General features: G+C 33.2%; 1 protein-coding gene across 1 annotated transcript in view; it reads right to left on the bottom strand.

Moving 5' to 3' along the window:
• LOC105347843 (uncharacterized) overlaps nucleotides 1-19,638 on the bottom strand; it is a 239,174-nt gene that overhangs the window by 78,104 nt on the left and 141,432 nt on the right. The window contains exon 6 of the mRNA XM_066073573.1: nucleotides 14,579-15,502. Coding sequence (XP_065929645.1) covers nucleotides 14,579-15,502 — 924 coding nt within the window. The remainder of the gene's footprint in view (nucleotides 1-14,578; nucleotides 15,503-19,638) is intronic.

The following is a 19,638-nucleotide window of genomic DNA, read 5'->3' on the forward strand; positions in this document are numbered from 1 at the left end:
TAATATACAATATAAACAATATTTGCATGAATTAATTACGGAAATGTTAACAGGTGAGTTTGGGGGAAGAGGGGTGGAGGGATAATATTTGAAAATATTAATATTTGCATGTTTCGAAAGGGGGCGATGCCTATTTTCAGTAACTTTAATCTGTTATTTTAATTAATTTAAATTCAACACCCCCTCCAAAATTACACATGGCTTATGTAACATACATTGGACACAACATATGTTTTCTAAATTTCCCTTCTAATATTTACATGTATATGTAAATCTAAATGTTGTGAATTTTATTAAAAAGATACAAATACCGGTATATGCAGCAAATTATTTCTGATCAGAATGTATTGGCATAATGATAAAACAATATTTTCTATACATCCAAATAATCCTATTGCGTGAGAAAAAGTGGTCCTATCGGGAAACTATGTTTCTTGCTCATCGAGTTCGGCGGTTTACATTTGAAAGCGGTAGCGTTCCAGAAACTTAGCTCAACCAATCTTCAGATTTGTATGTAAACAGATAATCCTTCACGGTAACTGCAGTACTTCTCTTTTGCAGGGCAAAGTTAAAAAGTTTGTTGTAATAATATGTAACGTCAATTGTTTCATTTATATCATTTAATTATCTACATACTAAAACTTCTGCAAAGTATATCAATTTGCACTACAAGAGCGTAGTACCACATCTATCAAGGAGTCTATATATATGATCAATTCAAACTATTATTGGGAGAATAGAGTGGGTTCAGGTAAATAAATTGAGATTAAAAATGATTAACATTACCGCGCCAAACCCGATTCAGTAGTGTCAAAGATGGTTACCTCTTATCTAAATCAAAGTTTGAATGTACCAGTAATGTATACAGATTGCAATCAATTCACTCAACTTATATCATTGATGATAATATAATACGGTATTCGCTGAAAAAAATGGTGTATCATTACTAAATAAATGTTCAAAGTATACCACAGTTATTAATGTTTTTCCAAAACTGGATCAGTTACTTCTACTTTGAATCAGGATAAAATACATAAAATTAAGCAAAATATCATATGTATGTCACAAACATTGATATCAATGCATTATTTGCTTTATAAGTTCAAGTAAGACTGTTAACTACATGTAAACTTTTAAAAGCACATCAGCCTATCTATAGATATCCTACCATGTTTTTAATTTGAAAATTTGAGTTAACAGAATTGGGAAAAATAACTAAAGGTTTGTTTTCAAATATATTCCAGATCATCAGATTAAACCAGATGTTAGTCATGAACTTTAAGTTAAGACATGACAAAGTATTCATGAATCTAATGAATTAACTTCATACCATAACAGTTTTTATGTCTTTTCCAAGCTAATGCTTCACAAGTCAAGAAATGTTTTAAAAAATGGCATTTTAAAATGGAATAGGGAGCCAGTATTGGTCCTCGAGATTGTCAATGTGTATAAGCTTTATAATAAATAGCCTCTTATTTTCCTTCATTATTAATAAACGTTTGATATTTTAGTGTTTTATGTTATTTTGGTCGTAATTAAGCAAAATCACTTGATCATTTTTCCCCATAGGCCTAACGTTTGCAAGACTGGTATTTATAACATTTTAGAATTATCACAGTTACAAAAATGAGTTTAAAAATGTAAAGAGGTATACTTTAACTTTAGCAATATAATTCCTCTCTAAAAATCAAAGTACTAAAAGTACTGAAAAGCGCTAAGTCGGGAAGAAAGTGTTAAAAATATATCGATCGAAATGAAAATACATGTAAAGAATCATATTGCTCGTTATTGAGAAAAATGCACTTACTCAGAATTCAGAAATGATGTAGAATTTGGATCTGTCTCAGTTATAGAATGCATTTAATTCTTTTTAATGATTAATGCATGTTGTCGTGTTACATGAAAACAAAATACTGATGACAGACTTTTTAAAAAATCATAATAAAAGCATTTCGCAATAAATGTAAGCATAAATGGTTATCCATTTGACTGTAAAGTCAAAATTTACAATTTACAGTATTACAATCTGCCTTAAGCCATGTTAAAAAAATGCTTGATTTTAAAATTTTAGCAATTTCTGGAAATCGATATCATTTGTAGTAATTTTATAATGATATTGCTTGTTAGTTTTAAACAGATTTCGCAACTGTTTAGCAGAGCTGCAGAGTGCGTGCTTCTTGTGAAGAAAATAAAGACAGATCTGCCTTGCAGGGAATGCTACTTATTCTTCAAAATATAAGATTTGGTATTTGAACAATATTTCCAGCCTTTTTTTACAATACACCATGCAAAGACCCCTAATGTATTCACATTACCTGATGTTAGAATATCAAAATGGAGTCGCTTCTTTTCATTTAAGCATCAACTAAACGGTCTCTTCTGAGGTATATTTTAGGGTATATCATTGAATTTGATGAAGTCTAGCTCACATCTCATCAGACGTAAAAAGTATCGTGTTTTTAACAAGTTTTATTAAAAGGATGTTGTCATGGACGCCTATGCAGATGTCACAACAGTATTTCACCGTACTAGGTTCACGTCTAAACCTAGCTGAGGCAAAACCATTCCCGAATTCTCCTTCGAATTTGGGCCGTTTCCGCCTGCAACAGGGGCTACCTTTTTATGGATGAAAAAAAATAATGTGTAAGATGTCTGACTATTCACGTTTTGAAACAATGCGAGCTAGGTCATTTTTTGTGATGTGTGTTGTTTTTTATGGGAAGAGGGGTGATAAGTTCTTGGCTTGTGGTCTTGTGCTTTTCAAGCACACGTGTAACTTCGACGTAAAAAAAACTCTCGTGCCTTGCTTGTGTTTTTGATACTAAATTGGAGAAGAAGTGTTGTTTTAAAAAATATCAAAAAGATTTTCGCAGAAGTTTGTTTTGAATTTTTAACTTGTATCTAAAGATGCGCATTTATGGTAGGGATATATAGTAAACTTTAATACTGTAGTGACACCTGCAATACATACAAGGTCTGCCGGAAAGGCCCGAGAAGTTGCCATTGGATGGAGGAACTGTTTTCACCAGCGTAACAGAGGTCGTATTAAAGAAAACCCGTAGCCATGTAATAGGGTACGGGTTCTTTTAGAAAAATTGAACTCAGATAGAAAACTTTTAGTATATTTTCGACGTTATCAAGCAATATTAAATTGGCAAGAAGTTTTATTTCATATATACCAATATAATGGGTATCACATAATAAGCGAATTCATTTAAATATCTAAAAGTTATATTTAATTCATAGCAATGTTGAATCTTACGCATTTTTACTGTTACTAAGTGTTTTTATTAATGCGTAATTTGTCCATACTGCACATAAATTAAATCATTAATAAAATCATATTTGCAAATTAATCGAGGTAAGCTGGTATCATTTTATAAAGATCATTACATATATTTACTGTAGTATTTCAAGTAACTTGACAGTTTTATTTTTTTCATAAATAATAATCAAATCATTGGTTTTGGATAATTATAAAATTACATATCAATGCAAATTGAAAGAAAAATATTTCTGAAATATTGCATACAGGAAACAAAGCCTAAAATAATGTTTATAAAAAGCAGCACAAATTATCGTGAAAAGGGCCCGGTGTTAATTGAAAAATTATATATATATAAATTCTACATTTTTATATAAAACATGGTGTTCATAACTGTAACACATTACATTTAAAAACACTCAAAACCTTGATATTGTACAATTATTCCAATTATTACTAAACACATAAAACACAATTTAATGCATATAACATCCATTTATTCTCGAAATAAATCATTATGACATGGCTTTTGGAGCACCCGTATCCGATATAATTATAATAATGACATTTAAATGAAACTTATTGTTAATTTAATACTGGAGGAACAAATGCATCTGCATGCAGGATAACTTGAAGATAATTAAGTTCCCCCTACTGCATAGTTATGATTTTTACAGAGTACGACTTCTCCATGATACGACTTCTCCAGCATCCGCCAGTAGGTGGCGGTATATAGGAAACGCGAAAACGAAAGTGGAAGTAGGTTTAGAAATCTGGCGACAAAAAAGCGCTGAAGCTATGCTTAGCGCTTTAAAAATTGTGTTCAACCGGTTGTAACCCATTTGTGCGATTTGTCCCGGAATTATTTACTGTGGCATATGACATATATCAGTATTCTCATGGATAAAATTACATTGCAATCAAGGTACCTTCATCGTTTTAGAATTTTCAAATTCTCAATATATGACTAAAAATGTTTATGTGTCGCTGAGAGAATCGAATAAAATTGCATTCAAAAGAAATAAACAAATAAAGATAAAATTACCTAAACAACAAACAGTATTATGTATTGATCAACGTAAAATTATCTCTCTCATTCTCGCGTATTTAAAGCCTTTTGGGTTTACTCTGGCAAGCTATAGATTCCGACAAAGGGTAAGGGTTACTTAATTGCATCTCCCCACACATTTGAATACATGTAATATTAAGCTATATATATTTCCAAAATATGTTTTGCAAAAAATGATGACGGAATTGTACTTTTCTATAGTTCACTGCATCTCCGCACACATTTAATTGTTTTATAACTTTATCTTCAAAATATGTTTTGCAAAAATGATTAAATCAACCACTGGGTACATATCCTATTACATTGTTACATGCACCTATCATAAAAATGGCATTTCATTGTGTCCATTACAACACGAAAATAACTAACGGTAAATATAATCTTAGTGAAACATACTTAACTATATTAAACATTGTAGTAGTTGATATTTTCAAATAAAGGTTAGTAAGCCTACCTGTTTTGTCCAGCAAGACATTTTAAGCTGTGTGTCAGCAACCAAGTGTCTGGTCACCACATATGTAAAGCTATAAATGTGAGAAAGTCGCTGTTATCAATTCAAATTTTATTTATGCAGGGGATATATGACTTGTTTGTATTTGATAGTTCGGCACAGCGTAAGTTAACCTAAAATGGCGCAAAAAGAACCAGCGCTTAAAACTTTACATTTTATAACGTTATCAATTTGTTGAAAACTTGCAGATTAACCTGGTCGTGGACTGATCAATAACGTCCTTTCCATTACATTTTATTTGAGAACACACTCAAAGGTAAAATGATTCATGATTGTTGTTATCTATGCTGACACACTGTTTATAGTTATTTTGAAATGAATTTCTTTCTCGTCAAAGTATTGGTCATGTGATCAACATGAGTCAGTGTTTAGAACGAACAATTAGTATGTCTCTTAAAACATAATGAAATGGTATTTTTGGCTTATAATTTCATATTTACGAAGCAGTGTTGTAATGTTTGGTTTAATAACACTGGTCAATAAATGCTTTGTATCACCTTCATACGTAATTAACTCAAGATATACCTAAACTTTCAAACATGTTTGTATTTGATATCATTATTGATAACATACAGCCGCTGCTTTTCTGTTTTGTTTCTTCGAAGAACGCTGGGACAATATACGAAACAACGTTTTGAAAATTTCGGAGTTTTACAGACCGTGAGGCATGTTTTTAAGATATTTTAAAACTAAGATATATTTCAGATTATTCGGAGGACACACCATAATCATTAAAAGTTTCCCAAAGCCGTCCCAACTTAAGACTCTTAAAAATCACCCAAACTTTAAGACATTCCAATAGGTGTCTTATCCTCAATAAAGCCAATAGTAAACATAAACATCTGAACCACCATATCTCAAAATCAAAATAACTCATTGTACTTTGGGATATAAATAATCACACAGACAACAGTTCTAGATGTACATATATTTGGATTTATTCGAAAGATACAGCATAAATGAGTTCAATGAAATACCCACTTTTTTCCCAGTCTATAGGTTGTCCCAAGATATTTTTGCCGCATATTTTCTTACATTATTCAATATCTAAAAATACCTATTGGTTCAAACGATGTTCATCCAATAGTGTGAAAAAATCTTCCCGAATGAAACGCCCCTTCAAGCTTGTCGGGTATCAATTCACGGCTAAAAATAAAAAGTCTACGGGGTTTTTCCACTGCCAAGGATATGAACACGCCTGGAAAATACTATGTAACGTTGAAAAATTGTGTGAGGTGTTCCGAGTACTTCCGAATGGAGAAAAGATGTCAACATTCCTCATTATAAATCTCCGTAGGAGATCTGATTTCGTTCCTTTTGATTTTTACGAGGGAAAAATGTAATATGTGAATGAATTTATCTTGGGAATGTTCCCTTTCATCGATTTCAATTGCACTTTTGTCACATGTATGTGTATTTTTATTAAAAAATCGTTCAAATATGAAGCAGAAATATCTTGAGATAGTCTATAATATACAATATAAACGATATTTGCCTGAATTAATTACGGAAATGTTAACAGGTGAGTTTGGAGGAAGGGGGAAGGGGTTGTTGGAGGGAAAATATTTGAAAATATCAATATTTTCATGTTTCGAAAGGGGGCGATGCCTATTTTCAGTAACTTTAATCTGTTATTTCATTTAATTTAAATTCAACACCCCTCCAAAATCACACATGGCTTTTGTTACATACATTGAACACAACATACGTTTTCTACATCTCCCTTCTTATATTTACATGTATATGTAAATCTAAATGTCGTGAATTTTATTAAAAATATAAAAATACCGGTATATGCAGCAAATTATATTTGATCGGAATGTAATGGCATAATGATAAAACAATATTTTCTTTACATCCAAAAAATCCTATTGCGTGAAAAAAATAGTTGTAATTTAAGTTTGATAAAACTTGATAAATTATGTTGGGAATGTTCCCTTTCATCGATTTCAATTGCACTTTTGTCACATGTATGTGTATTTTTATTAAAAAACCGTTCAAATATGAAGCAGAAATATCTTGAGATAGTTTATAATATACAATATAAACGATATTTGCCTGAATTAATTACGGAAATTTTAACAGGTGAGTTTGGGGGAAGGGGGAAGGGGTTGTTGGAGGGAAAATATTTGAAAATATTAATATGTGCATGTTTCGAAAGGGGGCGATGCCTATTTTCAGTAACTTTAATCTGTTATTTCATTTAATTTAAATTCAACACCCCTCCAAAATCACACATGGCTTTTGTTACATACATTGAACACAACATACGTTTTCTAAATCTCCCTTCTAATATTTACATGTATATGTAAATCTAAATGTCGTGAATTTTATCAAAAATATAAAAATACCGGTATATGCAGCAAATTATATTTGATCGGAATGTAATGGCATAATGATAAAACAATATTTTCTTTACATCCAAAAAATCCTATTGCGTGAAAAAAATAGTTGTAATTTAAGTTTGATAAAACCATGATACATGTACATATTATAACATTCATACATGTACACATGTACATGTATAAAGTTACACTTAATTGTCTACATTAGCCTTGCTAAGACATCCATGAAACCAGTACAGTTTCAATATATCAGATTTACGCTAGCCGCCCGCTTATTGTTCATGAGGAAGAGTAGAACGTTTCATGGACTGCATTAGCATCAAAATTGAACATAAAAGCATTTTTATGAAGTATAACATGCACCCATACTGTAAGTATGTTGTCATAAAATGAATGGTACCAAGGCTTCCCTGGTGTTGAGGTAAACCTAAAAAAATAATAAAAAAATAACCTGCTTTAAAGAACGACTAAAATATACATGTTAATTTAGATTTTTAATAACTCCTCAAAAAGAACGTAATACCGAGTATTTGGGAAATATTTGTTAATACCATATATCAAATTGTTTTGTTGTGGAATCAAATCATCAAACAGAGATGAATGTACCGTGATTTGTATAATATGCATCAGAAAAATACAACAGATTTGACAATTTTTGCTTAACATGTACTGATGCATCCAAGAATTAGAACTGCTGAGCAGTGTATTACAAACTTCAGTATTATAATGTCTAAAAAGACGTCAGTCGTGTTTTAAAACCTTGATACCAATATTGGTTGTAATAACAAAGAAGATGTGCTGATAAGAAGGGTAAAAGTATTAGTATTATTATTGAGAAATTACAAAGTGTTCCTATTAAATAATCCTTTAAGATTGTCTTTTAAAGGATGCATACCGGGTAGTGAAGATGACAACAATTTTTTTACCCTACATATTCAATTTTTGGTGCCTTTTTTTAAATGCGGTATATACCTACCAGAATCTTCAAAAAGTGTCGTTTTCAGACTGCCAATATAAAGCGTGAATTTAATTCTGCGTTTTTGTTGTAGTCAAATTGATGTTAAATCGAAATAGATTAAATCAATAAGTTGGTGTAATGACCCACTAGGCATTAGAAATATCATTTGTACCCTAGAATTCAAACGCTGTAGAAATCTTATAGGTGTAGATCTGGTTGGGGATGTTGAAATGCTGGTTTGGTTTTAACACATACAATCGCTCTGAGATGCGTTTCTCTTAACCAGAGCATAATCAGAACGATCATATGTATTCATAACTCAAACCAGCATTTTCCCAAATCATTATGAACAACACAGACACTTTCCGAATGATACTTAAACGAATACAACCATCCATATTTTTCGTTGGGTTTTGCTTAAGCTGTAGTCGAACATGTGCGTGACCATCCTAACTATATAATCCTATCACATAATTAACCGAAACTTGATAAGCCATCAAAAAAGGCGAAAGCGAACGTGCGAAGTTGCAAAGACGAGGGAGCGATAGTAGTCACGCTTCTTCGCATTCGCACTCTCGCCTTTGCATCTTCGCGCTTCTCCGTCGGATCTTCGCTCTTTCGTTCCTTCGCCTTCGCAACTTCGCCTTCGCACCTTCGCACTCTTGCATCGTCGGCCTAAAGGCGAAAGTGCGATGGTCGATGTGGCCCCATTGGAACACCATAGTTTGCAACGACACAAAAGAGTTTGTAATTTATTTACTCTAAAATTGATCACATTGAATACGGGTTCCACTACCTTTTAGAACGTAACATATTATCTTCGATTCGAAAATCTTCGCACGAAGGACTGTGTTCAAAAACCCCTTAGTTCTTTAATTTGTTGTAGAATCACAACTTTGAAAAAATCTATATATTAATAAGTTCTTGAGACTGTCTGTTCCTCACGAACGTAATGATATAGCATTGCTTACTATTACGGTTTCATCGTTTGTATACAGGTATATGTAAATATGTTTATATGACTTTTGTCCATTTTTTTTTACTATGATTGGGAGAGAACATGAATTGATTTCAAAGATAGTAGGTTTGTTGGAAGAGCCTGGTCTCGCCTCAAGTCCGAGTTTCAAATGTATCAGTATTTTCTTGAAGGATTTGATCTGAGAACCGAGTGTTGGGGATGTAAAATGTTTGTATTGTTGATGGCTACCACCATTAATGTGCGTTTTAAAATAAAATTCTACCCCAACGTGGTGACAAATAATCCTAAATTCAACAACTGTTTAATAACACAATTTCTTTTCGGGAAATCCGCATTACGTCTTAGAACGACGAACAAAGGCACGACATCGTTAGGTACCAGTATATGTAAATATGTTTATATGACTTGTACCCATTCTACTATTCATATGGATTGGGAGAATAAATGAATTGATTTTGAAGATAGCTATTTTGTTGGAAGAGCCTGGTCCCGTCTCAACTCCAAGTTTCAAATGTATTTTCCTAAAAAAATTGATCTAAGAATCGAGTGTTGGGGATGATAAAAAAAGTGTGCATTGTTGATGACTACCACCATTAAAGTGCATTTTAAAATAAAATTCTACCCTAACATGGTGAAAAATAATCCAAAAATTAACAACTGTTTAATAACACACGTTCTGTTCATGAAATCTGCATTACGTCCCAGAACGATGAACGAAGGCTCGGCAAAGTAGGAAGATGGTCATGTAGAAACCAGGCGAGTGTAGCGGGCACCAGGGTACCCCCCTAGAGCGGCTGTGACTGTGACAATCACTGTTCATGTCGAACGCACCCAATTTTGTTTTTACCCATAATTCTTTGCAACGTGCTTGGCCGACCATAACAATAGGCGCTAGGTTATACCCGGCCGAGCTGTCCAGCAATAAAGACGTGCTTAGTACTAGTGTGTGAAGGGGGTATCGTGTTAGAAGCCTGTGTGGCATGTTTTAGTTTCACAAGTTCAGCATTTGACGCGGACACGGATAGCTGACCGTGGTAAGTATTTATGAAGTTTGGTGTAGTTTATTTGCAAATTTTTGCCTTTTTATTAGTTTTACGCAGTCGTCCTATAAAGTCAGCTTGAACATTGTTCACTGTAGAGTTACCTGTGTGTTAACTGATGTGTGACTTTAGCGAGAGTGTTTAAATAGAAATCGTCTTTTTCTATAGTACAGTTTTCGCTATTGCTGTATAAAGAAACGGTGATTTAAAGGGCTATTTTCTATGCGTTATTTTATTTTACAATTCATTGTCACGTTTTCCACTTAACTACTCGGGCGGAAGTGCGTCACCGGAAGTCTCAGACGCCATGTTGTTTACTGTAAACAAATAACTTAGTTACCATATACTTACAATATTTTGAGATGTTGCCTTTAATATAATACTATTCATACATTATCATAGTTTGATACTATCAGTGAGGTACTTATATAATGTATTATACAATATTGTTTTTATTATGGTGTTATGGTGTCACTTGTACACTTATTGTAGTGTCATATTGTTGATGTTGAGAAGATGATGATGCGATGGTGATATCGATGACGAGGGTGATGTCGATGACGATGCGATGTTGATGTTGATGACGACGATGATGTTATGGTGATGATGACTACGATGATGATGATGTTCACGTCGATGATGATGATGATTTAGATGATGATGTTCATGGTGACGTCGGTGATGATGATGAGGTAGATGATTATGGTGATGACGATGATGTCTATTATGATTATGGTGTTGTAGGCGATGGTGTTGATGATAGTGTCGATGATTATGATGACGATGGTGATGATGATGATTGTGGTGACGTAACTACTATAGTTGTGGTTGTCCGTAGTTGGTCCAGGACTACAGCCCCGGAGATTCGGACACTCTTCTAATATATTTTTAGTCATTTGTATAAACATCATATTTTTTCTTGTTGAGTGAAAGGTGTGTGAGTGTTTGTGTGGTTTAGTGTTTATATTTCTATCTTTTCTTTCTTTCTCTTATTTTTTTGTTAATAAATGTTGTAAAATTTAAGATGTCTTGTTGTTGTTTGGAGTAGCCTCCGCTCATCCCTTTACAGTGACGTCTCCGTAAAGGGCCGTGGTTTACTAAAGCATGACGAAATTGGATAATCCTTTTCAGATCATTCCCTTTTTAAAGCAAAACACTTCTATATCTTAAACCGCTAAATGGAATTTCCAAAATCGTTGTAGGTGTTTAGAAAACACTGTGAAGATGTTCATATAACCATAAACATTCGACTTCATTAATCTATACTGAATATAGCACTTAATGAACAGTTTCTAAGCGCAACTCCTCACAAACTGCTGTACAGAATTACGTAAAGCCTTGTAGGTTTTTAGAACATCATCTTTAAATGTGCAAAATACCAGTACTAGTAATAATTAATTAATTTCAACATTGTTTGCGAGTTTTTTTCACATTTCGATACATACATATTTTTCGTTAAAAAACAACAAGACGCCCAGGGGCCACTTCACATCACTCACCTTAGCAACAACAGTCTTAATTCTGATCAAATCAGCATTACAGTATCAACATTAAAACATCTTGACAATTAAGTACAGTAGATCTTGCTAAAAAACATTAAAATAAATCTGCTGATTTTTATCCACATATTTTTATGGTAAATATCAAGCCCCTTTTGTTGTTTTATCTGTAAGAAGATTTATCTCTTGTCATGTATACCCCCCCCCCCCCTTTGTTGCCCCACCTTTTTCTAGGGAATCATGGTTTGATCAAACTTTAATCTGCACAACCTGTGCTTTCACACAAGTTACTGCTTTTGCTTTTTTGACTGGAAACTTTTCAAGAAAATTTTAAAGATTTTTTCTCTGTATCTTCCTACGTAAAATTTTGACCCCCCCCCCCCTCAGTGTGGCCCCAACCTACTCCCGGAATCATGATTTGAAAAAAAAAAATAAACTTTAATCTACACTGTCTGAGGATGCTTCCACACAAGTTTTTCTGGCCGAATGGTTTTTGAGAAGATTTTCTCTATATATTCCTTTATAAAAATTCGACCCCCCCCCCCCCCAATGTGGCCCCATCCTACCTCCGGGGACCATGATTTGAATAAACTTGTATCTACACTATCTTAGGATGCTTCCATCCAAATTTGAGCTTTTTTGGCCAAATAGGTTTTGAAAAGACAATTCTGGCCCCGCTCTACCCCCATGGACCATGATTGAAACAAATTTGAATCAACACTATCTGTGGATGTTTCCACAAAAGTTTATATTTTACTGGACAGATAGATTATAAGAAGATTTTTAAAGATTTTCGCTATATCATATATTCCATGTAAAAGTCCATCAACCCATTGTGGCTCCACCCTACCCCGGGGACCATGATTTGAACATCCTTGAATCTACACTACCTAATATACTTCCGTACAAGTTACTGCTTTGTTGGCCTAATTTTTTTTTTAGAAGATTTTTGAAAAATACAAACAATTTTTTAAATAATTCTTTATTATCTTCCGGAGTGGCCTTCATTTGAACAAACTTCATTTCCCGTCACCCAGTGATGCTTTGTGTCAAGTTTGGTCGAAACTGGCCTAGTGGTTCCGGAGAAGAAGATGAAAACGTGAAAAGTTTACAACAACGCCAACGACAGACAACGGACAAATTTTGATCGAAAAGCTCACTTGTGCTTTCAGCTCAGGTGAGCTAAAAAGTATAGACATGCATGATTGAAGGAAAATTTTATATGAATGATTTAGGAGGAGTTATACTGCTATTAATATCAAATCATTTTGTTTATAAAATGCATATTGATGTAGATACACAATGCTCAGAAAATTATTTCGATCCATTATTGTTTGCCTGTACTTTTGTTCACTGCACGGAGTTTGACTAATAAAAAGATATAACTAAATGGTTAGTTAGATGTATTTTATTCACTTTCATATACATCAAATGTGAATCATGAGTGAGATTACTTGGGGGGAAAAACCCCACAACATGATGTGCAAAAATGTTCAAAGCTATAAACACACAGTCCGTTACATCATTGAATAAATATAAACACACGGTCCGTTACATCACTGAATAAGTTTGTGAATAACTATAAACACACGGTCCGTTACATCACTGAATAAGGTTGTGTATAACTATAAACACACGGTCCGTTACATCACTGAATAAGTTTGTGAATAACTATAAACACACGGTCCGTTACATCACTGAATGAGTTTGTGTATAACTATAAACACACGGTCCGTTACATCACTGAATAAGTTTGTGTATAACTATAAACACACGGTCCGTTACATCACTGAATAAGTTTGTGTAGAGCTATAAACACACGGTCCGTTACATCACCGAATAAGTCTGTGTAGAGCTATAAACACACGGTCCGTTACATCACTGAACAAGATACTGGTATCCGTCTCTTCAGGAATTATTTGATCTGATTCCACCATAAACTGTGTTGGATACTTTAAATAGAAAACCATGGTCAGGAATCCACCATGTTTGTATTCAATAGCATTGTTCATATCTAACGATGAAATAAAGAAACAAGTATAAATCTAAAGATTAAATGATATTCATTTATCATTAATTATCTTTCAAATTATCTCTGCATTCTATTTTCATTACATCAAATTTCACATAAAGGAACAGACAGCCATACTTTGATGATCACAAAGTGTGAATTAAAAAGGAGTCAGTATTACAGTCCATGTGAATTATACACAGGTCAATTTCAGCTGCAGATGTTGAACAAAGTGACAAACAGCATGTGTGGTTTTGAGAGCAGACTAGATTTGTACAGAAACATTTACAACCTGTCAATATCCCAGCTATCTCCATTCTACAGCTGATGAGCTGAACATGGCCTCCTCATCAGGACGGGGTCTGTGTTTATCTACAACAAGTCATTAATTAGTTGTTAATTAATCTATATTATACAGGTTATGTAATGATACATACACAACTAAAAATAAATAAAATAAAATAAAGAAAGACAGAGCTACATCTACAAATAAGTTCAAACTAATTATATTGACACATGCTTTCATAATTATGTAATTAATTAAATCAACTCAATTGACACGTACTTGTAACAAAACAAATTACAAATACATGTGTCACTATATTAACATCTGGTTTATTAATTAATATCACTGACCTGTTCTATAAATCAACTAATTAGAATGACATGTGACTGTACATCTTATAATGAAATACATTTAATTTTTATTCATTTTAGATAAACAATGAATCCCAATGACTGGTAGATACAGCTAACCCTGTAACAATGAGCTGTTTATATTGACAAACAATCACACAGATAAACATGTCTTACATGTATCTTATTGACTGATAATTAACACGGACTGTATGTCTTAGTTATCTATATCTAATTAATGTGAATGATAATGACTCAGACTTACCTGTCAGAGCGTCCTGTCTGGTGATATACCTGTAGACACACACCTTGTTGTTGTCCACTGATCCGACCCAGAGATGGTGAGTGTTGACATCATAACTCAGGCTCCGTGGTTCACCCATCTCTTGTGATTTTGTCAGTAGATGTGACAGGAACTGACCGTCCTTGTCCAACATCTGTACTGTATTGGTGCTATCATCACACACCAGGATGTGTGACAGCGCGTCAGTACAGATTCCACGTGGCCATAGTCGAGATCCTGATGGAGGTCCTGTGTAGGAGAAACGATGTCTTCCTCCACGCTCTGTCACCACTACAGCACTAAAGTCAGACACCACGACATCCCCATTGTTGTTCTCTGTTATATAGTTAGGTTCACTATACAGTCCCCGTCCTGTGTTGTCATGCTGTATGGTCTGTGTCAGTTGTCCACTCGGGTTGTACCGGGTTACCTTGCCTTTCTTTGTATAGTCATTTATATACCACATCCCGACCAGTAGATCCCCCGTTGACGGGGACCAGTACACACACCATGGTCCCCATGTAAAGTCTGTTCTCTCCATAAATGTGGTGGTTGTTTTCATATCCTTTGAAAGTTTGTGGATGTCATCATTCCTATCTATATAAATCAGTTCACTCTCACTGTTCACTGTGTGTAATCCATATAAATCACTACATGAATCCTCCACACGATGTAGAGGGATACCTGTTGTGTCTGTCAAAATGAGATTGTTTCTATCATCACTGACCCAGACCTGGTCTGATGTCACACAGGAAATGTGATCACAACAACCAACACCTGTCACTGTGAGAGAGTGAAGAAACTCGGGGGGAGACATCAGTTTCAGCAGACACTGGTTTCCTTGCTGTGGTTTTTCTGTCCCTGGGGTTGGGATTCCAATCAGTGACTCCATCACACGACTTTGATCTACAAACATTAAACATAGAGTTCTAATTCTGTATTGTTACTAGGAGTAGATTAAGTTAATTAATTAATTTCTCTTATTAAAGTAAAAACATTAAGTAAATTCATTACTCTAATTAAAGTAATAAACAAACTTGTTTAACTACTTAAAATTAATTCCTCGTGTACATGTTGTGTAACTTGTTTTTATAACCATGATAACATTTGTATCTTCTTATTTAAAACAAGTTTGAGCAATAAACTACATATGGTAACATGTACATACATGTAATAATGAATAACAATTACATGGATACATAACTAATGTATGAATTACAATCACAATGAAATAGATATAAACTGAATGAAAAATTTAATATGATTTGAGTAATATAACAAATATAACTAAAGTCTACTTAGATCTCATTGAAACCTGTATGATTCCTAACACACATATGGGTCATTCTCCAAAAAGGTGGATTTTTTCAAGTACCACTTGTTTAAAAACAAAGTACTTACAACCAGATTGAATTTATCATAGTTTGTATCGGGCATATCATGATGTTTGTTTGCTAAAATATGCCAACAGTACATGAAATGAAAATCTATAAAAATATGATATTTACAACCACATGAAAAGAAAACAGTCTTTGGTGTAACGCATACGAAATATTCATAAATTTCATAAAATCTTATTGTTCATGCATTTGGTTTGGTGTTAAAGTTAATTTTGTTGAAGTTTTTCTTGAACTTAATCATAAAACAAGAATTTAATAATGCGCGGGGGTGTTAAGGAAGCATATGGACAATTTAGCGTCTTATTTTGACTGTTATATTCAAAATCGTGAAATTAAATAAATATTTTGAATAAGATCAAAAACTTAGTATTGTCCTTTAAAACAGATGTCCGTGCAATAAAATCGGGTAGTACATTACTGCCACATTGGTGCATTATCACGTGCCAACTATAAATAGCTTACGTATATTCCTTAACGTAAAATGTGATAGAACAACACTACCCTACGGTTTCTAAAATAAAATAAACATACCAAGTGAAGGCAAATCATCTCAGTTTAATCAAAACCGCTGCTAGAATTCTATGTTCTTCTTAATTAAATAGTTATTCATCCGGCTCTCGTAAAACCTTCCCAACTTTTATAAAGTTTCCACGGAAAACGGTATGTTCCATCAAAATAACACAAAACATGGGATTCTAGCAGCACTTTTCAAATAAAGCATTGATCAAACTAACGATACGTATAAAATTTCAAGTTCAATATATACGGGGTAGTGTTGTTCTGGGCGGATTTTTATATCGTAAACAACGACAGAGGAAAGCCTGGCCGATAAATAAAAGCAAATTTACATACCTTTTAGCGAATGATTGATAAAACTAACTTCTTTCCCAGTATTCTTATGTTCAATTCTCAATCAATCACACCACAATACTTTATTAGAGTTCTTAGATTAGTTATATTTTGACTCTGTTTACAATGCTTTCCGATCAAATTCACACAACATTCAACTTTTAGTCATGACGTCATCAATGTGTAAATCTACGTAATACAAACTAATTTCTGAAGAAAAAAAATTGTCTTCAGTATTTTTTATTTGTTTTTGGTCTACGTTTCGTTGCTTAGATATTTGAATATGTACATAATTAGTAAGATTTGTGATTTCACGGAATAACATGTAATTCAGATTCCATATGCTTCCTTAACACCCCCGCGTGTATTTTCTATAATTTTTCATATTTTGTTTGTGAATGAGAAATATGCATATATCTCATGACATTGTATTGCACACTGAAAACTTCTTCTCCATTTATTGTCTGATTTTTTTTTTTTGGGGAGACACTTGTAAGTGACATGAAAAATAATCTTAAGTGAAAAAACCTCAAAATTTCTTGACAAATCTTTGAAAATAAAAACAAAATAAGGGATGTTATACTAAGGACAATTATTGTTAGTCCAAATGTTATACCAAGGACAACCTTTATTTAAACACAAAAATATCAGATTTCAAAATAGAGACAACTGAATGTTTTCATAGCTATAACTTATGAATGCATATATTTAACAGTAATCATTATCAATGTGCATAATAGTGCCCCTAAAGTCAAATTATTTACACAATTTAGTTCCAGTATGTTTCACCAAGGACACTTATGCTACACCATGGACTTTGTTTGTTATAAGAATCAACGTTTTAATATTTCAATTTGTTTTGAAAGCTTGAATGTATTTTAAATGAATTTAAAATTATCAAATGCACTTTTCAGCAGATATATTATACATGTTACTGTTATTCTCTACAAGTTCAGGCTTAAAATTTAAGTTTGTTATACAAAAGACACAACATGTTACACCATGGACACCATTTTATCTAGTTGATGAATAATTTTAGTATTTTATTATACTACATTGCATAATCTGTCATAAAATGTATTTATACAATACTTGTTTTTATTATTTTTTCTATCAGAAATACATGCATGGGAATTGAAATACTCTTTTGTGTAACATTAAAAGTCCTTGGTAACACATTTTGCTTAAAGTCAAATAATATTTTTTAGGGAAAATTTGGCTTACGCTGTAAGTCCAATATAAAATTCAATATTAATTATACTTGAATTGATGAATTTGATTTGACAATGCTGAATTTTTTTTAAATGAATATTTTAGGTCATATGTCCTTGGTGTTAATTGTATGTGTCTTTGGAGTAACAAAATATTGCATGATTGAGAAATATTCTAGATCTACAGCAAACAGATGCATCAACATTATATATAAGCATAAACTAACAAATGTGATACATTGTGATATATTTATTGAATAATTTCATCATATCTTTCCCCAAAAAATAAATTTATGTAAATTATAGTCTCTGGGATAATAGTGATAGTCTATGGTGTAACTTTTTTGTTCTTGTTACACCAAGGACTGTTACACAAAGGACATATTTATGAATTAACTTGCCTCTGCTAAATAATTACTGCTCCCTCAGAGTAAAAGAGCATATTATCTGCTACAACAACACATAGCAATAGTTTGTCTGTTTTCCAGAGTGTCTAAATATTTTTCCTAAGTATTTCCTGTTAGCCCAAAGACAATATAAAAAATTACACATTTATTTCTACTTATCATTAAAAAAATTGAGTAAATTTCATCTTCAGCTATTTTGTCTTCTATCATTTTTTATACCTATACGATGGGAATAAGGAGGCATCAATTATCTTTCAAATTACTAAGAATAACAACTCTTACACGCTAATATTTTGTTTCGTTACAACATGGACATAAAAACAGGTAACAGACAAACTTGATCTCGCTGAAAACTATTGTTCAAATATTTTCTTCGTTTTTTTGTTTGAGAGAGGTATTTTACTTACCTGTTATCTCTTGACCTTTTTGTTTTAATAAAAAATGGTCTTACTACCTTACAAAACCTATTTAAAGTCGCAAACTCTGAGTGGGAACAGTCAAATAATGTGAAAAAATCAACTTCTAAACTTTCTGAATTTTTAAGATTTTGTTAGAATTAACTGTTTATGTGCCAATATGTATGCTAATATATATCCAAAGGTAGCACAAAGGTTAAACTTGGCAAAAATCAAGGATTATACTTTCTAGCGCCCTGTAACAGCCCAATACCACCTTTTTTGGGAATGACTCCTATACTACATCAATGATAATGACTCAGACTTACCTGTCAGAGCGTCCTGTCTGGTAATATACCTGTAGACACACACATTGTTGTTGTCCCATGATCCGACCCAGAGACGGTGAGTGTTGACATCATAACTCAGGCTCCGTGGTTCACCCATCTCTTGTGATTTTGTCAGTAGATGTGACAGGAACTGACCGTCCTTGTCCAACATCTGTACTGTGTCGGTTATACCATCACACACCAGGATGTGTGACAGCGCGTCAGTACAGATTCCACATGGGTCTAGTCCAGATACTGATGGATGTCCTGTGTAGGAGAAACGATGTCTTCCTCCACGCTCTGTCACCACTACAGCACCGGACTCATAGTCTATATAGTCAGACACCACGACATCCCCATTGTTGTTCTCTGTTATATAGATAGGTCCACTATACAGTCCCAGTTCTGTGTTGTCGTTCTGTATGGTTTGTGTCAGTTGTCCGCTCTGGTT

Source organism: Magallana gigas, chromosome 10 (genome assembly GCF_963853765.1).
Source record: "Magallana gigas chromosome 10, xbMagGiga1.1, whole genome shotgun sequence".
Taxonomy (NCBI): domain Eukaryota; kingdom Metazoa; phylum Mollusca; class Bivalvia; order Ostreida; family Ostreidae; genus Magallana; species Magallana gigas.